The 24149-nt window shown below is 49.6% G+C and overlaps 1 protein-coding gene across 2 annotated transcripts in view; it reads left to right on the top strand.

Annotated features, from left to right (window-relative positions):
- Positions 1-24149, top strand: part of Shroom3 (shroom family member 3) — a 275797-nt gene that overhangs the window by 231568 nt on the left and 20080 nt on the right. For both annotated transcript variants that reach the window (XM_055595724.1, XM_055595721.1), the window contains exons 4-5: positions 14510-14641; positions 20244-23403. In XM_055595724.1, coding sequence (XP_055451699.1) covers positions 14510-14641; positions 20244-23403 — 3292 coding nt within the window. The remainder of the gene's footprint in view (positions 1-14509; positions 14642-20243; positions 23404-24149) is intronic.

Raw genomic sequence — 24149 nt, 5'->3', positions numbered from 1 at the left:
GATAGATAGATAGATAGATAGATAGATAGATAGATAGATAGATAGATCTTTTCTAAAAAAACTAGCACAGAGAGGTGAGTGGGGTAGGCTGGGCACAGTGAGCTCTGAACAGGCTCACTCCTGGAACAGGTGGAGCCAGGATCATCCGCTGCTCTGGTTGGTCACCTCATGTCTTCACTGTGTGGAGATGCCAAGTGTCATCTGCTGGACTTTGTAGGTGAATGTCTTGGCACTGGCAGAGCCTTGAGGTCAGGAAGCTGTCATTCCTTCAAACGGCTGCTCTAACCTGGGAAGAAAATGGTCAAGATCCTGAACCAAGTTGGTGCTGACAGGACAAAACACTTCAGATAAATTAAGTTGACAAGTTGAGAGCAGATATGAGGCTGGGAAAGGAGAAGGACAGATCAAAAGTGGCTTCCAGGGGCACACACACACACAAAGACACAGACAAACACAGAAAATATTTTGTAATGCAGTCCTTGAAAAGTTGAACTTAAATATATCTACTTGGCAGATATATTTAAATAACCATAAATAAACCATTTTTAAAGCTGGGCCAGGGACGCTGGGTGCTGCACTGCATTCCTATTATCCCGGCTCCTTGGGGAGTCTAAACTGGGAGCGTCTGTCGGGCGAGCCCAGGAGTTCAAGACCAGCCTGACAACATAGCAAGCTCCTTCCTCAAACAAAAAAGCACCCAAATGTCGGAGTTGCCACATTGGCAGCATCAGCAGTGCCGTCTCCATGGAGGCAGAACGGGCAGGACCAGGTGGACGGATAGGTTCCTCCTCAGAAGTCACGAGCTTTGGGCAGGGGGTGAGGGTGCAGAGCTCATTTGGTAGGATGCTGTCTAGCGTGATGAAGCCTGGGTTTCACCCAAAGCATCATGCAAACTGAGCACGGTCATGTCTTAAATCCCAGCCCTGAGGAGTCTGAGGCCGGAGGATCAGAAGCTGAGGAGCATTCCCAGCTTCAGAGAGAACTTGAGGACAGCCTGGGGCGCACAGCACCTGACTTGAATAAAAACAGCCTGGAGCTTGATTGGGTGTTGCTTATAGCACCAGCTCTTCGGCTGGGCTTTTACTCTGTGTGCTTGGAATTTTATGTGTGTGTGCTTTGTCTCCAGAGCCATAGTTACCAGGTTTTGGGATGCTCTGCTTCCTAATTCTTCCCTGTCCTCCAAGGTCACCCAAATGCCTGCCTAAGCAGCTTAAGGAAGAAAAGCTTGTTTTGGCTCACAGTTTGAGGATCCAGCTTACTGTGGTGGGGAGGTGGCAGTGAAGGCAGCTGTAATGGTAGCTCTAGCTCTAGCTGTGGCTCCAGCTGTGACAGTGGCTGCAGTGACATCAGAAGGTGGACTGCTCACGCTACACCAGCAGTCAGGAATCAGAAGTGAATGCCCCTGCTCTTCTCTTTCTCCTTTTTTTCCATTTTTAAAAATCAGCCTCGAATCCCACCCTGTTGTGGAAGGATATTAAACTCTAGTGGGCTTCTCTACCCCAGCTAGTTCCCAGATAATTGAGACAGACCTTTGGTCTTACAAAAGCTTTAAGGTACCGTAACTGGGCAGGTATCAACCCTGTAAGCTGTTTTGTTATTCCCCAGCTACACAGACACAGTTACTTGCCATAAATGTTCCTGCCTGGGTTGTTCTGTCCCATCAGGCCAGCCCTCATAGTCATGTGCCCATGGTCCATACTGCCCCATGGCGACTTCTTTTCCTTCGGCTTCCCCTCACCCCTCCTGGTCCCTCTGTGACCCCCTGCCCAGGAACCTAAGCTCTGTCTATTGTCTTCTGCTCAGCTACAAGCTTCCACCTACGTTATTAACCAGTTAACTTTAAATTAGGTAGAGCAAAGTTTACAAAACGGACCCTGTATAAGTGAGAATGCAGTCCTCTGGGCAGCAACCAGATCTTGGGGGTACATAGCACTAGATCAACTCCCAACACACCAAGTTTGGTATAGCCCATTTTCAGGGTAGATCTTTCCTACTTAGCTGAACTTCTCTGGAAAAATCCCAGGTTTGCCCAGAGGTGTGTCTCCCAGGTGACTGCAAATTCAGCCCGACTGACATTGAAGACTGAACTTAAAAATTGGAGTGGCTCTCGGCCAGCTATATTCAGATCCTGCTTCTAATGGCTTCAGCTCTTGCTTATTTTGAAATCATTCTAGATGCATAAAATAGTAATTTCCCCCACACCTGCCACCCAGCTTTTCCTAACGTTAGTACCTTTTATAAACATAGACGTATTGAAGGGAGTTGGTCCTCCCCTTTCCCTGCATGGGTCCTGAGATCAAACTCAGGTTCAGGCTTGGCAGCAAGCTCCCACTGTGCCATCTTGCCAGCCCTAAAGTATTACCTGTGCCCGGCAGTCCGTGCTTGTCGGATTGTTGTTCTGTTGTTACTGAAGATTAAACGTTGGTTATCATGGATGCTTGTCAGACTCTCACCCACAAAGCCACATCCTACAGTAGTGAGCTAGATGTTTTTAAGGGAAGTGGCCAATTACTTAGAAGAACGCCAGTGTTTTATCGTGGCGAAGTCGAGGCTTAGGCATTTTTTGGCAATACCACTCATGGGTATGTGCCTTTCTTAGTGCTTTGCATTGGGGCTCACATGATATTGATAGTTTGTTACTGCTAATGGCAACTTTGGTGACTTGGCTATCGTCCCCATATTTCTCCACTGTGAGGAGCACTGTCTCTCCGTTTGCATTCCACAATAACATTGGAGAGTAACGTTGAGGCTATATGCAGTGCCTTGTTTCTCATCACACTTTTCACTAACTTTAAAGGCTGTTGATATCATCTCTGACAGCTGGAACATTCTAGAAGCTATTCCATATTTCTTTCATTCCTTCTGCCTTTATTCATTGGAATCCTTCTGTGGGGAAGCACTGTCACTTTCCCCCCTCCTCTGTTTATCCAGTGATTGATTTGTATCAGTGAGGACTTGGTATTTATTTTATCTCATGGGTGATAATCCTACCCTCCTGTTATTTATGCTGTTGCTTGAGATTGTCTCAGTCTTGGCCCTTAGGCCCTGGTCTAAATCCTCCTCTTAAACATACAAAGGGGTGAAGTTCCATTATTTTGTTCTCACTGGTACAGAAAGCAAAGAATGATGTGCTTATCAGGGGAGTCAAACAAGTACTGAGGCTGGGGATTAGCCATGGACACGGTACCGAAGCCCAGCCTGAAATTTTGAAAATTGGATCAGATACAAGAGGTCAGAGGTCTCTATCTTGATCCTTCTTCACTTAGCAACCCGGAACTTTCATTCCCCAGTGCACAGCAGCAATAATCCTAGCATTTTGGTGGCTGAGGTTAGAGAATTTCGAGTTCAAGGCTACCCCAAGCCACATCATGAGAGAGAGGCAGAAGGACAGTACTATTGTTGCTTTGTTTGAACTGCCTCTTAGTATGCACCCTAGGTCAGCCTAGAACCTTTTGATCCCCCTGCCTCTGCTCTGATTTCCGAAGCTTCAAAGGCAGAGGCAGTGATCTCTTGGGGCTGGCTAACCGGGTTTGGCCCAGGGAGGAGGCTTTGTGCTTTCACTTCTGATGTATCCTCCAGCAGAGGTTTTCCTTGTTTCCCTCCTCCTCCTCCTGCCCACGGAGTAAAGGTTTGGCATTTCAAAGCCGGGATGCCGGTTTTCCCCAGGAAAAGTACTGGGGCCATTCATTCTTCTTCTTCTTCCCTCCCCGGGCAGGAATTGAATTTTAATTGGTCCATTTACATAGGCGGCTGAGAGGTAGAGCCCTTCCCACTTGCTCTGAGCCTGGTTGGTTCCAGCGAGTGAACTGCTGGCTCACCTGCCCGGGGAGTCACTGGGAAGCCCCACTACCGTGGGTGGAGCAGAAGGCCAGTGGTGACTTAGCTCTCTTCACTGCTTAGCTCTCTTCACTGCTCCCGAATATGGGACCGGATTGGCCGGGGGTTGCCCTCTCGGATGTTTGTGTTTGTCACAAGGTAAGTGCACGCTGTTGGAATGAGAGTCAGGATCTTTTATTGCAGGGTTCTTCTAACTCAAGAGCCTTTTCCTGATGTCTTTTTGGTAAAGTGTTTTTGTTTTCTTGCCTCTTTTTTTTAAACTTTTTTTGGTTTTTTTTTTTGTTTTTTTTGTTTCTTGGTTGGCTGGCTGTTTGGTTTTGTTGTTTTTCCTGAGATAAGTCCTCAGTCTGTAGCCCAGGTTGACCTGGAATCACCATGTAGTCCTAGCTGGCCTCACGCTCACCATAATCATCCCAAGAATATCTATTTCTAAAGAGAAATAACAACTTCACGCCTAGTTTCAGCCTACCTCTGTCATTCTCATCAAACACCCTGCACAGTCCAGCGTTAATGAGTCTGTCAGGGAATTTCCAGCCACACTCTGCTGTCCTCACACAGGCCACCCGGTTTCTCAAGGCTTATCTACCTACACTGTCTTTTTAATCTCATTCAAATCGGCTAGCGCCCTGCTCCTCTGTCAGATTCCCACCGCAGCTCCCGTAGACATTCAGAACTGTGCTCCTAGGAGGAGGGACTGGGCCAGAAGACCAGTGGCTGGGTCCCCTCGATGCTCCGTTGCCAGCCTGTGTGTAAAGTAAAAGAAGTTTTCAAATTTCATTTGCTTCTGCTCACTCCTGATGTCCTTTCTCATGTACATACCTCAAGCTTCTGGTCTCCATTTGTCTTTTCTGATGACGATTTCTGCTTATCTGAAAGTGAGTGTTTTTCTGTCACAAGCAGAGTCTCACCGTGCAGCGGCCGGATGGCCACCAACACCCATCATCTCCCTGAGGGCTGGCATTGCAGGTGTGTGCCACCATACCTGCCTTCTCCTTCACGGAGTCTCATGTGACCCAGACTGGCCTTAATGCCAACTCCAGGTAGCCAGAGGACCACCATACTGCCCACTTCTCCTGCCTCCATCTCCCAAGTGATGGGATAATGGGAGTGTGCCACCGTGCCTGGCTTCTCCTTCGCTCCTGAAGATGCTCCCATAGTACAGAATTCTAGGCCGGTAGATCTTTCTCTGAACTCTATTTTTTTTTTTTTTTACAATTTTTTATTATGCTTTTATAGAACATACAGGATAAAAGGACAATGGTATTAAATGGGGCATTTTCTTTCTTTGTGTGTGCATGTGAGAGGTGGAGAGGAGGGTTCTGAGTAGCTCTGGCTGTCTCAGAACTCACTCTGTAGCTCAGGCTCAATTCAGATTCACAGGGATCCTCCTGCCTCTGCCTCCCAAGTGGTGGGCTTGCAGCACCACTGCCCGGCTAGTTAGGGCATTTTCCTACATGTCTGTCATCATGTTTTGCTCACAGTCCCCTGTTCCACTGCCTCCTCATTCAGCAGCAGATCCCTCACTCTGTTCTCTTCTTGCTTACATGGCCTCTGAGGGGATGTTGTATGTCATTCTTACCTCCATGGGTCAGTTCTCTCTTAGGCTCTCAGATGTGCTAATTAAAAACAACAAAAACCTACTCTCTTTAAAAAAAAAAAACCTACTCTTTTACAATAACTTTTTTATCTGTGTACATTTTAAAGTACATATAATGTGCTTTAATCATCCTGGCTCCCATTATCCAGTCTCTTTCCCCTTAGGGCCCACTCCTACTTTCATACCTTTCTTTTTTATTTATTCGTGGCCCACTGCACTTAATTAGGGTTACCTGCATGAGTGTGGATTTGAGGGTGGCCTTGGCTGACCCTTTTCTTTCTTCCTTTGGTGTTCTGTAGTGTGAAAGTGTCTCCGTGAAGTCGTTTTAAATCTGTCCCGCTTGTGTTCACTGAGCCTCCTGGACTTATGGGTTGTGCCCTGAAGTGTGTCTGAGGAGGTGTTTCTCCCGGACATAATTTCAAAGGTTCCTGGAGTTCCCTTTTCTTTTTCTTTTGTAAGCTTCCCGTGCTATGGCACAGCATTTTCTGTGGATCTCAGTCCTAGCAGCTCTGTTCTGCTTTTTGGCTTTGGTACCCAGTTTCTTCACACACACACCTGCCCCCACCTCCATCTCCTTGCTCTTAAGCATTAAAGGGTTCTATTAAGATGTCCAGGGGTTTGGAGGGTCTTTCTTCAGACAGGTCCGGCCTGTGTGAGACTGTGTGGGAAGTGCCCCCTCCCCCTACTTTTTTTTTTTTTTAACTGAGGAAAGGGGGGAACCACAAAGTGTTTTCTCAGTTCTAAGGAAAAGATCCAGCCCTCTCATTAAGCAAAGTATGGTGACAGACATTCGTGAAGACGCCCTAACTAGGCAGTCTAGGCAGTCGGTGGTGGTCGTCTTTGTCCACAAAAGGAAGCGTTGACTGCGAAGGCCGCCTGAACATGGCTGTGCTCCCACACAGTTGCGAGCCTGGCCACTTCCCTTTCTTTCCCTTCCCTCACAGACTTTCCGATCCTGCTTCTACCCTTGTGTATTTGTGATTTTAAAGCTCTGTCAGTTACAGTCTGTGCAGCCCCTTCTTCCTTCAGGGGCGCCGTGGCTCAGGCAGCATGCTGTGGAGAAGAACCGGTGACCACAACTGTCTGAGCAGTGTCCTAGGGCCCTGGCGGCTTGCATATTGATTTTCATTATGGTTGTTATTCATCGCTGTGCCACATTCACAGTAAAAAAAAAAAAAAAAAAAAAATTTGAAGTGCGTACATTCTGAAATGCCCTCGATGCCAGCGACCACAGGGCTGGTTTTTCAGGTTTTGGCTGGCATTTTGTCCTCTGAAAGCGAATGAGAAATCACCTTTATTATCCTCCTGATGGCAGGTTCTATGTCAGCCAGCTGTGGAGGTGAAATTCCTCCCTGTTGTAATAATACGTTATGGAAATATTGGTAGGTTGGGAAGGAATGGGCTGGTGTGTTCCAGAAGTTTCCTATTTTTCAGCTGCTCTACCCCAGAACCTAGACTTCTTTTTATTTGGGTTCCTGTTATTTTAAAACTTTATTTTATTTTAATGAACAGGTTTTTTTCTTTATGATTTTTAAAGAACAGATTTCTTTTAATCATTTTAAAATTGCTATTATCTTTTTTTGTTGTTGTTGTTACGTCTTCAGCTTCTAACTTGTATTCCCTTCTCTTAAATGGAGAAAGAGATAATAGAAAAGAGGAAAAACCCAGCATCATGCATGGGGTGTATCTGGTTTTTTCTAAAAAGAAATTCAGCTTCTTCAGCGTTAGAAGGTTGGAAGAAATTTTATTTAATGGAGTAGTGGTGTCTCTCTGTCTCTCTCACACACACACAAAAGCAACCTAACATTTATAGAGCATTGCATAGCATCAATTGGCTTGAATTGGAAATATATTGGTTGCTATTTGTGCTCTCCCAGACTTCCAGGCTGAGAGTCTCTGGGTTTCCAGCTGTGGTAACAGAGGGGTCTCCCCACCCCACTCTGCAGGACCCAGGGTGGAGGGGAAGAACCCAGTCTTCCCTTGGCCCCTGCTGTTCCTGCTTTGCCCACTAGTAGGCGTCCTCCGGGAAGGACCCAGAAGAACCCAAAGGGGACACACAGCCTTTCTCACCCTTTACCACTCAAGCCTCTCCACCAGCGTGGTGTCTGTGTGTGTCTGCCTGGCTGATGGCAGTCTAGCATGAAGCGATTTTCCCTGTCAGAGCTGTTGCACAGTAGGGAAGACAGTTCCGATGTCCTTAATAGTCCTCTAATGCCTGAAAAAGTTGGTAAAATGCAGTGCCCTTTCCTTCCTTCCACAGAGAAAATAATGCCTTAGAGTATGTTCAGGACTGAGATGGAGAGATGCTGGGTGAAGCTTATGCTGTGCCGCTTACGCTGCCCCATTGCGACTGTGTTTGAAAGGAAATGAATGGCAAAGGAGAATGCTTCTGCAGCGTGTAGATTTTACAGTGTTTGTATCCAGTTGTCCTGACTCAGGGATGAATACTTAGATGCAGTAAGCTCAGTTGCTCTGACTTGTGTACGTGTGTGAGTTCGTGTGTGTCCGTCCATGTGTCTGTGTGGTTGGTGTGTGAGCATGAGTGTGAATTGAGGGGGAAAGAGGAGGATTGAAATATTGAGAAAAAGAACCCTTTGGCAGGACCAAGTAAAAAAATAAAATAAAACCCATTGCTAATCCCTCTCTTTAATTATAATGTTTTATGTGCTAGTCTACAAATATTTTTCAGAATGGAGGATGAGGAGAAATAGACTCCACAGTAGGGAAAGAGGTTTGGAGACAAATGTGAGCCAGTGTGATGAAACACAGTACTACCTTGTCTCCTAATTTGTGGTGTTAGTCATCCGTCTGTCTGTCCATTAGCAGGCTCCACTCTTACGATTCAGCCAGCCAAGCCAAAAGTCCCCCTTTGTGAGCATGTGACACTTAAAAAGAATGTCCCCTTTCAGAAAGGGACCGTAGGTGAGGTATTCCCTAATAAATTCCTTTCTTTCCACTGAGCCACCTCTTTTGTTGTTTCGGTGTTTGGGTTAGAACTCAGGGTTTTGTGCTCTCTACCAGTGGACCACACCCTCACACCTTTATATAGGCTGTGTTTACATAATGGGGTACTGGGAAAGGATGCATGAGAACTTAACTACATGGTCAGCTATAGGGGAAGAGAAATGGGGTCTGGAGGGCAAGATTGCATTTTATTTATTTAATTGGGTAAATTTACTGTCTATTTCAAAGAATACTCAAGAGGAAAAGGGGAAAGGCTATTTATTTGCTAAGTTTGGTCAAAGGTCCATGCGTAATTAAGGTAGACTTTGCATTGCTGTGAATATGCTGCCCTAAGTGTATCAGTTTTAAAACAGATGAAAAAGAGCTGGCTATGCTGGCATACACCTTGGGACTGAGCAGGGGAAATCATTTGGCCCAGAGTTTGGGGCCAGCTAGGCAATTTAGCAAGACCCATCTTAAGACAACAAAACAGATGAGGAAGGTTATTAACAACACACAGAAAGAACCTGAGGGTCAGCGTTCCATCTCCAGCTGAGCATGCGGCGTTCAGCAAGGGGACCACGAAGACCCTTAGCCCGAACTCTGCACTGTTCATCCTGACAGACGACTGAACACCTCGCTGCAGTGAATTTACCTCTCCCTGGGGAGTGTGTGGAGTCTCGTGGGGGCTTTGTCTTTGGTGACAGTGTGTGCAGCACATAGCGGACAGGCAGCTGGACTGGCCAGTCACTTTGGTTTTGTTAGCAGTCGAGTGTGTCTTGTACGTGTGACTGGTGTCTGGTTGATGGCAGGCATGGTGTAGAAGGCTACTGCACCTGGAAAGCCACGCAGCGTGGTCGTGCCAGCTCATGAGAGAGCGTCAGCAGCAGAAGCCCTCCAGCGCATATATTCTAAGCCCCAGGTGTCACCTTCTCCATTTATCCACCACGTAACAGTCCTCCAAGGTCATATGAAGTTCCACTCTACAGCCAACTCTCGGCTTCAGACCCCATTCAAGTGCCCATCTGATGCTCGTGTCCAGAGTGCTGTCAAAACTTCACATGTGGTCTGAATCCCGTGCCAACGGCTCTCCTCTCCGAGGCTGTGGCCTTTCTCTTGCTTTGACACTCCAAGCTTGCACTCACCTCAAGGACATGGCATTCTGTGTTCTTTCTTTACAAACCTCACAAGTACATGTGCACCACATCAATTCTAAGTAGTCACTGAAAGTGAGGGCTCTTCCGCTTTCGTAACTTTGAAGATCTTTTCTTGCCTTCAAGTTGACTGCCACTGTCCTAGTCCCAAGCCTTTATCATCTCTTATCCAGGCTGATAAAATTTATTCACTGTGCTGTTGGCAGTATCTTCCTAAAACTTCAGATTTGATCCTGCCTCTCCCTTCCTAAGGTTCTTGAGCCACAACCATTTTTTTAAAGATTTTATTTATTATTTATATAGTATTCTACCTGCGTATGTGCCAGCAGGCCAGAAGAGGGCACCAGATCTCATTATAGCTGATTCTCAGCTACCATATGGTTACTGGGAATTGAACTCAGGACCTCTAGAAGAATAGCCAGTGCTCTTAACCTCTGAGCCATCTCTCCAGCCCCACAACCATCTTTTTATTGTGGCGTAGCATGAAACAAACACCTATGATCGGGCTCTTGCTCTGTTTTCTTCTCTATCTGGTACCTTTCTCCTTATATGTTGCCAGCTGATTGTGTTGCTTGTGCCTTGTTTTGTGTTTCTCCATTTTGATCATTCTATTCCTTCTGCCTGGATGTCCTTCACTTCCATTTCCCACAGCCTTTCATCTGGCAGACCCTTGTATAGCTATACTGTTTGGCTTTCTATCACTATAACAGATACTAGAGAAAATGAGATTATAAAGAGCAGGCTTCTGACAGCACGTTGATACAGTCCTGTAATCCCCATGCTTGATGTCCTGGGCAGAAAGCTTCCTACTTCAAGCCTGCCTGGGCTGCATGGTAAGGTGCTATAATAAATAAACAAGGGCTGGAGAGATGGCTCAGAGGTTAAGAGCACTGGCTACTCTTCCAGAGGTCCTGAGTTCAATTCCCAGCAACCACATGGTGGCTCACAACCAACTATAATGTGATCTGTTGACCTCTCTGGCAAGCAGATGCACATTCGGACAGAGCACACATGTAAAATAAATAAATCTTAAAAAAAAAAATAAACAAGAAGGTTTATTTCAGTTCACAGTTGAGAACATTTCAGTCCGTGACCAATTGGCCTTGCTGCTTTGAGGCCTGTGGCAGGGCAGGAAGTGACGTTGGTAATGCACGAACAGCTGTTCATCTCATGTCCAGAGGGGAAATGAGAAAGAGTAGTGTCCCAGTCACCTTCATGTTTCTCTAATATTCCAACAAAAGCAACTTAACAGAGTAAGAGGTAATTTTGGCTTACTGTCTTATACCCCGTCATGGTGAGGAAGATGTGGTGGAAGCAGGAAAGGATGGAAGCAGGAGCAGGAGGCTGGCTGAACAGGAAGTGTGGGCAGCTATAGAGTGTTAAGGCCCTCCCTCAGCAACCCATGTCCTCCAGCAAGGCTCTGTCTTCTGGAGGTTCCACAACTTTCCCAAACACTAAGCAGGGACCAAGTGTTCAGACACATGAGCCTATGGGGCACATTCCACATTCAAACTACCACAAAGAGGGTCTCCTCAGCCCTTCATGGCCATACCTACACTCACCTCAGACCTCCTCCTTAAAGTTCCTGCCCCCTCCCAGTGTCAACACTGGCAGCCATCAGCAGCATGCTCTTTTTCTTGCCAAACTGTATTCTCTAAATCTTGCTGCTATAATCTTTGCTCCCAGTTCTCAATATACTTCTGTCTAAACACAACGATTAATAATAACCACATTGCTGCCTTGGAATCTCCTGGGTTCCTGATCCTTGCTATAAACCTGGCTAAATACAGCCAGCAGTAACCATGCTGCTCCTGAGTGCTATGCTGGTTTAAAACCACCTCTGCCAAATCAACCAGTCTGTAATTTTATGTTCAGCCTTTTTTACGTTTCAGCATGTGGGCAAAAACGGAGACAAATTAAGTGCCAGAATGTATTCTAATGGTCTCTAGTCCAATACCCAGTATAGTCACTGTTCCCATCAGAAACCTCATAGCCTGAGTGGATTACCCTTCTCATCAGTGTGATAAACTATGGAAGAAACTCAGCGCAGCTGAGCGGGTGCACTGCATTGTAGTAAGGACGGCAGGGCAGGGAGCCCAGCTCTTATTCTTGGTAGTGAGGATCTGAGGGAGCTGCCTCTTGCTTGGCACTTGCCAAGAAGCTCACTTGCCAGGGAGCTCAGGCCGGAAGTGAGGCTGGGGCCTTAAGGCCCATCCCTTACAACCCACTTCCTCTGTCTAGACCCACAGTCTCTCAGAACAGCACCGAATGCTGGGGCCAAGTGTTCCAACACGTGAACCCAAAGAGGACATTTCATACTCAAACCATGACACTGGCCTGTCAGTATTGTATTGTATTTCATTCATTGCATTGTCTGTTATAACCAGAAGGAAAGCCAAGGTGAAATTTTTTACTTATATGTACTTAAAAACCCCAAACTCCAAACCAGTAGTATCTGGTTTAGAATATCTGGGCTAACAAGATGAACGAAGGACAGAGACAGAGAGACAGAGACCAGGCACAGAGCACCCCATACCTCTAATCTTCCTGAGGTCCAGTCTCCCCAAGGCTGGAGAGTGTGGGATGGCAGCAGAGCACCTCAGCCATTGGCACCCTTCATAGTCCTCCTCTGACCTTGAACTTCACGTTCCCAGAATCAGGCTGCAGCCTCAACCCAGTTCCTCAAGGGTGGCTTGGCTTTCTGCATCTTCATCTACGATTCCTAGTTCACCACGAAGTCCTATAGTCATTCTGTAGATTCCCGGCAGGCGGTTCTAACATGTGGCCTCTGTTTTCCCTTCATGTTTCAGCCCACAGTCACTGCAGTTCCCTGCCTGTCTATCATGGTCACACCCTGTTTGCTTTGACCACAGTTACCTTTGAGACCAGTCTCTGTATAATTACTTTTTACATTTAAAAAAAAATTATTTTGTTTCTGTGTATATCCCGTAGGGGAGGGGCACCTGTGATTCAGCCAAAGGATGGTTCTCTTTCCACCTTCATGTGGGTTCCAGGGATCAAGCTCAGATGGCCAGCCTTGCATGGAAGTGTCTTTGTCAGCGGAGCCATCTGGCTGGCCCCCTGTTGTTATTTCATAAACGATCTGGAAGCGAGGTTGTCGTCAATACTTGCTGCTACCCATTCCCAGATCCTCCATCACCCACCCTCAACTTCTTCCTCCCCCTTTTGCCCTTCCTTTTAAGGTAGGTTTGTCCAATAGGCTTGTCCCCCTGGCTCTGTTAATGATAGCAAGTAAGCTCTATCACAACACTTAATATTTTTTTTGTATTTTACTATAGACCAGCTATATTATATAATTTTAGGCTCTCAAAAATAAGACTAAGGTGAGATGAGTTGAGTCTCTGCTCACTTTCTTCAGTTTTTAGGTGTGCAGGCTTTGCGACACACCTATCCACAGCCCACTAATAACAAAGTCTGACTGAGCACTATGGTCTCCAGGCCGCTGGTCTAGTAGCATGCTGCTGTGGTGGTTTGAATAGGGATGGCCCCCACAGACTCATGTGTGCAGATGCTTGGCCCATGGGCAGTGGCACTGTTAGGAGGTGTGGCCTTATTGGAGGAAGTGTGGGGCAGGCTTTGAGGTCTCCTATGCTCAAGCTAAGTCCAGTGTGGCTCACAGTCTCCTGATGCCTTCAGATCAAGATGTAGAACTCTCAGCAACTTCTCCAGCACTGTGTGTGCCTGGACGCTGCCATGCTTCCCACCATGATGGCAATGGACTAAAACTCTGAAACCCTAAGGCAGCACCAACTAAATCTTTTCCTGTATAAGAGTCACCTTGGTCATGGTGTCTCTTCACGGCAATAAAACCCTGACTAAGACATCTGGCATCATGACATTGGATTTTCATTTACATTACAGAAGCTATTTTTCCTTTTGTTCTTTTCCTTTTTCTTTCTTTGTTTTTTGTTTGTTTGTTTATTTTTGGTTTTGTTTTTTGAGACATGGTTTCCCTGTATAGTCTTGGCTGTCTGAAACTCACTGTAGACCAGGCTAGCCTCAAACTCAGAGATCCGCTTACCTCTGCCTCCCACGTGCTGGGATTAAAGGCATTACCACCACTGCCCAGCTTCTAATTTATTTGTCATAGAGGAGAAATGGCTAGGTTTCTAGGGTTCAAGGGCAAGTATGAGGGCTTCGGATAAGGTCCATCTATCATCTTCATCTTACTAAGTGGGTGCCTGTATCCCAAAGTGTTTCGAAACTACAGAAATATTTCCCTGTGATCTCATAGTTGCCAGCCTGAGATGCCTGAATGATCACCTCACTCTTTTTGCCAAAAATACTGCATAGCAGCCATCCTGTGTCTGGCTCTCTATGGTTTCTGCCTCCTCCCTGGAGAGCTCATTCAAGTTCAGTCCAAAGGACACCCACGTTTTCTCTTTGGCTCCATCAGGTCTTTGTGTTTTAAGGGCAGGATGCTTAAAAGTTGAAGTCCCCGACTTCAGTTCTCTGGACTGTGGTGTAGAGCATTCGTTGTCAGTGTGGGACAGCCTCTGAGTTCCATACTGTTCTCACCAAGACAGTGAAACCACAGTACTGTCCACCGAGGGTCTGAGGAACAACTTGAAAAGCACCAGGAAGCTTTTTACCATGCCTCTTCCCCAAGTCACTTGGGAAATAGGAAGGGATTTCTGCGTTTCCACCTTTCTATAAATCTAGAGGTCCAGGAAGACCAAGGCAACCATGTCTTTATGTTCAGAAGGCGTAAAATGCCAACACCTAGGACTCCTAAATAAAGTTATACTGACTTTGCAGCACTCTGTGCGATCTGAAGTTAAGTCGAAATAAGAAGTGAAATGGAGTATCGGTCAAGCCGAGGGCACAGTGATGGGGAACTAAGCAGTGCTCTCGCTTGTGGCACCCGATCCCCCGGCCAGCTCTCTTCACGGGGGGAGGGGAGAGCTCAGCCGGGAAGCTGCTGATGCCAAATGGGCTCTCTGCTGTGTCCCCACAGGTGCAGTGAACCTGCCGCTCGCCCTCACTCGTGGCACACCACCAAACTTGGGGAGAACCAGCCTGATGCCAGCATGATGCAGATATCTCAGGGCACAATGGGCCCTCCCTGGCACCAAAGCTACCATTCCAGGTGAGTGGCCACGGCTAGCACCCAAGGGTTTTTCCCCTTCAAAGGTCATGTTCTCCCCGCCATTAAAAAAAAAAAAAAAAGTCTTTTTCTTCATCCCCTTAAACTGCTAACCATGTGGGTGATTCATCCTTACGTCACATCCTGAACTAGATTGGTGAGGGGAGGCTGGAAATAGTTTGATGGTGGCTGGTCACTCAAGATATTTATGGAACCCATTCCTAGTCAGCTGTTTCTCAATACCTATTATAATCCCATATTTGAAAATCTGACAGACTGCTTTCCCGGGTGCTGCAATGTCCTGTCTGCACTGCTCAAAAATTATACTTACAGCTAATTTGATGAAATTGCTATATTTAAATGTCCCACTTGGTATTTTTTTCTTCTTCTTCCATCAAAGCAACTCTCCTAGCTTGGCCCTGCAGCAGAAAACAAAGGTGGGGGTTTTCCCAGTGACACGTAATTTCACGTCGTCCCTTCATTTCCCTGTGCTGCATGTAGTACTGTTTTAGAGAGTACAGGAGCTTACCCCATTTTCCAGAACAGGAAGTTGAAAGGTGCAAAAGTTAGTCGCTCCTGAGTCTGGCCAGCCGATCAGTATGTGAGGCAGGCCAGGTCTGAGCCAGGTGCCACGGCTTTTGCATGAGGCTGCTAGGTCGCACTTCCGCCTCCTGATCACTCTGGTGCCCGCTAAGGTTGTTCAAGCACCAACAGAGCCACCCTAATGTGGCTGCCGAAGGGAAACTCGGCCTTCCACAGCTGAGAGGACCCAGGGAAAGGAAAGGAGATGCAAACCCAGACCCTCAGACATGCTGAGGGAAAACCAAGTCAGGACTCCCCCACACCAGCCGCAGGCACAAGCCAGCGTGCACATGGTCCCGAGGAAGCAGGCTTTTCAAGGTTTTGTTACTTGAGTCATGCAGAGACAGGACAATGGCAGGGAGCTGGGAAGGCACTGCAAGCCTACGCAGAAGCGCGATGCAGGCAGTGGGGTTTGTGTGTGCGCGTGTGTTAACGGGAGCCACTAGGAAGCTTCTGGAAGCAATCTTTCCCAGATGGTGAAAGACAGGACTCAGTTGGAGCCCGTAAGGCTCACGATTTGCTCAAAGGCCAATCATAGCCTTCTCAGTGGCAGACACAGGATAAGCCTCCTCTGTCGTATCGGAGTAAGGGTCAGGCCACAGGAAGACGTGATTCTGAGCTACTTTCCTCCCTCCAGACACTCCTGGCTCCCCGGTCCCTTAGGTGGACCAGGTCACACCACCTGAGCCATCTGTTCCGGAGAGCAGGTCCCCCCCCTCACACACAGTGCACCCCTCCCAGTGAAGATACACGGATCTTGCCTTACAGGGCTGTAAGTGTCGGGGCTTTGCAAGGTGAAGTGTGCGCACTGAGCAGGAGCGTGAGGGGGGAGTAGCAGGGCGCTTGAGGTTCCGCCTGTGACCTCGGTTTTCCTGTCTTTCCTCACCTGCTCATGAGCAGGAGCACTCTTTGATCTTGGCTTCCTGTCCTCAAAAATGAAATTAACGACAACCTAAGTCACTGGGTCATCATGAGCATCAGATAGAGGAACGCACACAACTCCTAGAACACAGTAAGCACCCTGTGCGTGACAGTTGTGATAGTCAGGCTGGGAATTTAGGGGTCCAGTGAAGCCTGCCCTCGAAAGAACTTGGCATAAAGCAGAACACTTATGGGTGCAGGTGTGTCTTAATAGAGTGCCAGTGGGTAGTGGGGTCCTTTAGAAGCCCAGCCCCTCGCTTCCTTAGGAAGCCTTAAATCTGAACTCATATATACTGATCCTGTATCAGAAATCAGACTGTGGCAGTCACTGTGGGGGGCTCCACAGGACTCGGGACTGGGGGAGCTGGCATCAAAATCTCTGGGCCACACTACTCCTCTCCCCTTTGTCCTAGTCTCCGGTAGGGGGCGTAGAGGCCGAATTGTGCTTGTTTCCCTTTGATGCAGACCTGTCACTAAAGCCCTGTGTGACACGGGGTGGAAAGCAAGCTCAGATTACCCAGAATGCTGCAGGGCTAGTGTCCTTTTCCGTCTCAGCCCAGGCCTGGCTCTGCAGCTCTGTCACAGGGCGTCCCCTCCCTCTCAACCTACTCGTGGTCGCATAGTGGCGACTGCAGCTGGACAAGGACTGCCGCTGTGTCCCTAGGCTCACAGCGGCCTCTAGGGAGCTAGTGTGCCAGTCCAGCTGGCCGGCTTCCTTCTGGCGGCTTGAATTCAGTCCCCCAAGCCGGATTTCACCTCTGACTTCAAGGCTCTTTTTCTCCTGAAAACGGGAGGTGCAGGAGGGCCAGAAGCAGTGAGGGCGGTCAGCTTTAACTGTCTCTTGAGCGAGGTTGGATTTGGAACTGCCCCGAAGCCTGACGTTAGCTGCTTTCTGCCATGCCCTTGGCACTGTCTCTCTGCTGTCTTACCAAAGTGTCACTCAGTGGTTCTAAAGTATTCAAAGAGACTGAGGGCTGGAGAGCGGCTCAGCCATTAAAGGCTAGGCTCACAACCATCAATAGAAGAAGAGACCGTGAGGAGTCACGTGGTGTGCCTGAGAAGAGGCTGAAGTAGCACCATCAAAACACTCACGTACCAGCACGCACTGGTAGAGACCCATTCACTGAGAGAGAGACCCATTCACCTGGCAAATGCAAGCACCACCCTCCTCCCCGAGTCTCAGATGGTCTTAGTGATGAGCATCCTTCCTAAAGACCTTATAAAATGCCTCACCTCGTGATACCATCGAAATGGAAGTCCGTTAAGTGTTCCTCGGCAGAAAGTTTCTAGAGTCAAACAAGTTTAGAAAACTTTGCTTAGTGTGTTTCCCCCAGGGACAGCACATGAACAGTAGTTTACGGAAGACCCAGATGTCTGGTGGTAAACAGACTTGTTGAACTTTTAGGCCAGTGTTTTGCAAACAGATTTGATCGTTTTTAGGAACTAAGATTCTGTGAGTACACATCAGGAAATTTATCATATACTTTCTGTGTGTGTGTGTGCTTTTCACAAGGTTTGAGCATTTAAAAATTGCTCTTTAAATTTTTTGAGAACTATTTTACTTTGTGAGTATGAGTGTTTTGCACGCATGTGGTGCACATGTGCCTGGTGCCCTCAGGTCTTAAGACATTGCCAGATCCCCTGGAATTGCAGTTGTGGTGGTTGTGAGGTACCAGGTGGGTGGTTGGGGACCGAGCCCGGGTCCTCTGCAAGAGCAACAAGTGCTCTTAACTGCTGGGCCATCGCTTAAGTACACGAAATAGAGAGGCAGAGAACACTTGTGTCTGCCACAGAATCAGCAAGTGTCTTGTGTGTGCTCTAGTTCTTTAAATACTGTGGACAGAACTGAAGTTGTTTTCACATAACCAAAGCTAGGCTATGACGTCAAGTGGCACCAAGTGCTCTGAAGAAAATAAAAGCAGTGTTGTAGGATGTAAGGAGAGCCAAGGTGATAGTTATTTTTGGAAGTCTTCTGAAGTAGAGAGAGGGAAGGGGGTGAGCCAGGCAAAGGGTACAAAGATTGAGGTACTGTCCAAGATGGGTGTAGACACCGTGTGTGTTTGAGCCATTGCCAGGAGGGTTGACCAGGCTAGGGTGAGTGAGCAAGGACAGCAGTAGACAGTGCAGTTAGAGAAGCAGCCAGACTACAGTAAGGGCTCTGTCCCACCGAAGACTCGCTCCTTGATAGCAGGGCTGCCTGTGTTAGCACTGAAACTGTGGCAGGTTGGAGGATTTCATCCCTCATTGTTCCTCATCCCACCTTCCATCTTAGAAGCAGGAATGTCAGAGCTAACAGAAATGAGGGGAAAAACTTATTCCAGAGGCCAGCATCAGGGCCCATTTTTTCTGTCCTTCACAAAGCAGGATGCTTCACTCAATAAGTTGACTTTCTCTGAGGAGAAAAATTAGATTGTATTGAGGCAAAATGCTGAGCATGTGTCCTTCTTGCTGACAAAGGGGTGTTTTGTTGGCCCATCAGTAGTTTTAACTCTGAACATTCTCCTTTGAGTCCCTTCATAAATTCAATGGAGACATTCTAGCATAAAACATTATACACTTGGCCACTGTGACATTTACTTATATGAGATTTAGGAATATAACACACAATTTTAAATGTACTTGAATCTGTACTTACCTAAAAATGAAAAACTTAGGTAAGAACTCCTGATATTCCTTTCTTGGAAGAATCACAGTGTTTAACATAAGGACATTACTGGTTCATTTTTATTTATTCCAGTATGGCTTCTCCACAGGTATGTAGTTTCTTTTCTTTTCTTTCTTTCAGATTTTTGAGATAGGGTTTCTTTGTGTAGCCCTGGATATCCTGGAACTCACTGTGTAGACCAGCCTGGCCTCAAACTCAGAGATTCCCCTGCCTCTGCCTCCAAGTGCTAGGATTAAAGGCTTGTACCACCACTGGCTGTGTCTGTCTGTCTCTTTCTTTTTTCTTTTTGGTGCCTTTCATATGCTAGGCAAGGCTACCACCAAACTATACTCCTAGCCCAAGTATATTTCATAATAGATCATTTGATATATATAGTTGTTTTGTCTGCATGTGTGTCTTTGACCACATGAGTGGTGAGAATCAAGCCAGGTCTTTTGGAGGAACAGCTGGTGCTGAAGCTGCCCATCTCCAGCCCCTGTCATACGTTATTAGAGTGGTTTTAGGCTCTTAGCAAAATTAAGAATGAAGCTACAAAGATTTCCCAAATCCCCCCTCCCCCCAACACACACATACATGTTAAATTTTACGATTGATTATCTAACAAAAACATTTTTTTGAAGCATCTTCCTAGGGCTTGAAGGGCCAGTATTGAGACTCTTTCCTTCTTCCCTAACTGGGAGGAGCTTAGAAATACAAAGGTCTTGCTCTCCTGAATGCAGGCTGAGGACAGCTTTGGTGAAGGAATTCAGCCTCGGGGACCTCCTGTGGCTGACTTCCTCTCTGGCTTCCCTCTCTCCCTTTTTTTCTCCCTCTCTCCACTCACCAGCCTTTTCTGGCTCTAAATGACACCCCCCCCCATATTTCTCCATTCAGCTTGGTGTTTAGCTTCTCCCCACAAACAAATTGTCCCTACTAGTGTTGAGACTCCAGGAAGGTTGCCAGAGTCTAGCTCTTGACTCCTTAAAAAGGAAAGATATTAACTAAAATCATACGTGTGTGCTCCTCAAGTCCCCCAGCCTTTTACGTGCCTATTCGCTTACTAAGCGTTTCTCGTTTTCCACCCCCCCCCAAGTATGTACAATAGATAGAGAATTTTCTCCTCTGTCACTCTCCCTTCTCCTCTTCAGTTCTGCCCCCACCTCCCGCATCTCTTGGCATGTTCAAAATGTCAATTACAGCCCATCAAGTTATGCTGCCTGTGCCCAAGGCCACCCCTTTCTTCTGGTAAGCCTGGGTGATTAATTAGAGGCACATTGGGCAGTTAATCCTAGTGACAACACAGGCAAGCGGAACAAGCCCCGAATAAGGCCCTCTTTACCCGCCCTTCCGAAAATGGACCGTCTTGCATAAGAGTGATTTTATAAGCTGAGCCCTGTGCCCGTGAGCCCACTAAGCAACTCCTCAGCAGACTGACTGTTTTGTCTCTCCTCCTCCCAGCTCTTCCACAAGCGACCTCTCCAACTATGAGCATGCTTATCTGAGGCGGAGCCCTGACCAGTGCAGCTCGCAGGGGAGCATGGAAAGCCTGGAGCCTAGCGGCGGATACCCCCACTGCCACCTCCTCTCCCCGGCCAAGTCCACGAGCAGCATCGACCAGCTCGGCCACCTCCACAACAAAAGAGACTCTGCCTACAGCTCCTTCTCCACCAGTTCCAGCATCCTCGAGTACCCGCCCCCTGCCGGCTCCAGCCGAGAACGGTCAGGCTCCATGGACATGATCTCCGCCAGAGGAGGCCTCCTGGAAGGGATGAGGCAGGCAGACATTCGCTATGTCAAGACAGTCTACGATACCCGGAGGGGAGTGTCCTCAGAGTATGAGGTGGACCCGTCAGCCTTGCTCCTTCCAGGCAGGGATGCCCACATGCCCGCAGATAGTCAGGGCTGTGCTAAATGGCATAGCGTTCCTCGGGGCAAGGGAGCGCCACCGGCAACTTGGGGCCAGCAATGCTCCGCTTCCCTGGAGACCGCCACTGACAACCTGCCCCATAAAGTGGGCGCACCCATGCCCCCCACTCGGAGTGACAGTTATGCTGCCTTCCGGCACCGTGAGCGTCCCAGCTCCTGGTCCAGCCTTGATCAGAAAAGGCTGTGCCGGCCTCAGACGAGCTCTTCCGGCTCCCTGAAAGCCCCGTTCATCGAGGAACAGCTGCATACGGTCCCAGAGAGGAGTCCAGAGAACAGCCCCCCAGTGAAGCCCAAGCATCCTTACACTCAGAAGACGCAGCCCGGCCAACCTCTCCTGGCCACTGGCATCTATCCAGTGCCATCTCCGGAGCCTCACTTTGCCCAGGTGCCCCAGCCCTCCGTGGGGAGCAATGGTACAGTCTACCCCGCCCTGGTCAAAGAGAGCAGCTACACAGCTGCCCAGGAAGCTTGCAACAAGATGGCTGCCTTAGACGAGAACGGGAATCGAAAGGAAGCCAGCAAGCCTGGGTTTGCCTTCTGCCAGCCCCTAGAACACGGCTCAGTGACCCCGGTGGAGAGAAAGCCAGAACCCACGGCCAAATATGTCTCCTACAAAGTCCATTTTTCCTCGGTGCCTGAAAATGAAGATTCCTCCCTAAAGAGACATGCCATGCCTCCCCAGGGCAACAGCCCATATCCCAGCGAGAGAAAGAACACCCATGGCAGCAGGGCGTGTTCGAACCCCCACGGCCTCACATCCCCTCAGGCCCAGGCCTTAAACGTGAGCGATGACAGGAGGCCTTCCAGGCCCCCTCCGCCCTGGGAGGGCGACTTCCAGGAAGATCACAATGCCAACCTCAGACAGAAACTCGAGAGGGATGGCCAAGGCCAGAGCCTGTCAGGCAACTTCGGCAGGACCAAGTCGGCCTTCTCCTCTCTCCAGAATATCCCAGAGAGTCTAAAAAGACAAAGCAGCGCGGAGCTAGGAGGAGAAGCCCAGGAGGTGTACCCCGGGGACAGGCCCACCTATGCCCTCAACACCACAGTGGAGGACCCCGGAAGGAAAGCGGGGCCCAACAGCAGGGGCTACCTGGACAGGGCTCTTTCCTATCCAAGGCCCGAGGGGACAGTGAAGGTCGCGGAATCTTTGCACGGTGCAGACGGGAGGTATGAGGAGCCAACAGACCCGGCGCTGCACCAGACACCCAGTGCTGGCCAGAGGAGACTCAGCGCCAGCAGCGCCTCGGCCCTGCAGTACAGGAAGCCTCAGTGCTCCGTGCTGGAGAAGGTTTCCAAGATAGAAGAGCGAGAGCAAGGGCGCCACCGGCTCCCGAGTGTGGGCAGCTCCGCTTACGGCCTTAACTATCGGCCCGGTAGGACGGGCCCGACCCCCAGTACTCCCAGCAGTGACTTCGAGGATACAAAAGCCAGCAGCACCCGTGTCTCGGACTCCACCGAGCCCCTGCGCAACGGGGAGCAGAACCCCAAACACGGGGAGTCTAAGCACGAAGAGACTCCGCGGCAGCAGTGCGGCCCGCAGCCGAGGAGGGCTGCTGCGGATGGCCGCGGGCCTCCGGCCCGAGGCAGCGAGCCCCCGAGGCCCGACGGCCGATTGCTCCGCAGCCAGAGCACCTTCCAGCTCTACGGCGGCGGCGAGGCGGAGAGAGAAGCGTCATGGCCCGAGGACAGGCCCGGCACCCCCGATTCCCCCCTGCTGGACGCGCCGTTCAGCCGCGCCTACAGGAACAGCATCAAGGATGCGCAGTCTCGCGTCCTGGGGGCCACCTCATTTCGCCGCCGAGACCTGGAGCCGGCCACCCCCGCCACCTCGAGGTCCTGGCGCCCGCGACCCGCCTCTGCGCACGTGGGCATACGGAGCCCCGAGGCCACGGCGCCCACGGCCTCCCCGCACACCCCCCGGGAGCGACACAGCGTGACCCCGGCCGCACCCCAGACCGCCCGCCGGGGTGGCGCCCGCCGGCGCCTCACGCCCGAGCAGAAGAAGCGCTCGTACTCGGAGCCCGAGAAGATGAACGAGGTGGGGGTCTCGGAGGAGGCCGAGGCCGCGCCCCGTGGGCCCCCGAGGCCGGCGCCGCTGCGCTTCTCGGAGAGCACCGTGGCCGACCGGCGCCGCATCTTCGAGCGCGACGGCAAAGCCTGCTCCACGCTCAGCCTGTCGGGCCCCGAGCTCAAGCAGTTCCAGCAGAGCGCCCTGGCCGACTACATCCAGCGCAAGACCGGCAAGCGGCCGGCCTCCGCCGCCTGCCCCCCGGAGCCCGGGCCGCCGGAGCGCGGCGCGCGCGGCCCCAGCCTGGCCTCCGCCTCCAGCCTGAGCTCGCTGCTGCGGGAGCCCGAGGCGCCGCCCCGCAGGGAGCACCCCCACCCGTCCGCTGCGGAGGCCCCGCAGGCGCCCCGAGATCGCAGCAGCTCCTTCGCCAGCGGGCGCCCAGCTGGCGAGCGACGACGCTGGGACCCTCAGCCCCCCAGGCAGCCGCCCGGCGGGCCCACCTGCGCACCGAGGGGCGCCCAGAGAACGGACAGGAACCCCGACGGGCCGCCCCCCTGGGGCATGGCGGCCGGGAAGGCGGGGAAGTCCAAGTCTGCCGAGGATCTGCTGGAACGCTCCGATACCCTGGCGGTCCCCGTGCACGTGCGGTCCAGGTCGTCTCCCACCTCAGACAAGAAAGGCCAGGTAGGTGCAGCCAAGCCAGCTGGCCTAGGACTGGCCCTCCTAACCTCTACCCTTGGTTTAGCTTCTTTCTTTTCTTTTCAATAAAGGAAAGTTATATTGTTTGTTGCTTTTCTGTGGCCTTCTCACTCATCCTTACCTGGTTTCCGTGCAAAGATACTGTTGTCTTACGGTTGTCCGCAGTACTGGCAGTTGAACACAGGGTTCTGCACGTGCCAAGCACGCTGTAACCACAGAGCTGCCCCCAGCCAGCCCCTTCTCCTTTCTCTTTTGATATAGGGTCTCACTACATTGACTAGGCTGGCCTCGAACTTTCCGTTCCTTCATTCTCAGAAATAAACCTTGTATTCGAAATAAACCTTGGCCACCAGGTCTGGCTTTTGACATTGTATGGTGTGTGTGTGTGTGTGTGTGTGTGTGTGTGTGTGTGTGTGTGTGTGAGAGAGAGAGAGAGAAAGAGAGAGAGAGAGAGATTTTAGGAATTATCTCAGCTCCCAGTATATTGAAACACGTGTGCATGTGTCTCACATACCCTTTCTGTCTAGAAATATTCTCTCCCCAGTGTAACTCCCACCAAAGGCCACAGTACTCCTTTCTTGCTGCTGATCACTTAAAATCCATAGGTACAAGTTTTTTTTCAGCTAATTCGCACAGCAGTAGTTTACTATGTAGAACTCTAAGCAATTTCTTCTTCCCTCCCAATATTGTAAAGATGATGTGATTTTTTAAGGAAAAGAGGGTGGTGTGGG

The sequence above is a fragment of the Psammomys obesus genome, unplaced genomic scaffold, assembly GCF_907164565.1.
Source record: "Psammomys obesus unplaced genomic scaffold, mPsaObe1.curated_primary_1811, whole genome shotgun sequence".
Taxonomy (NCBI): Eukaryota; Metazoa; Chordata; class Mammalia; order Rodentia; family Muridae; genus Psammomys; species Psammomys obesus.
This window is presented reverse-complemented; position numbering and strand designations above follow the sequence as displayed.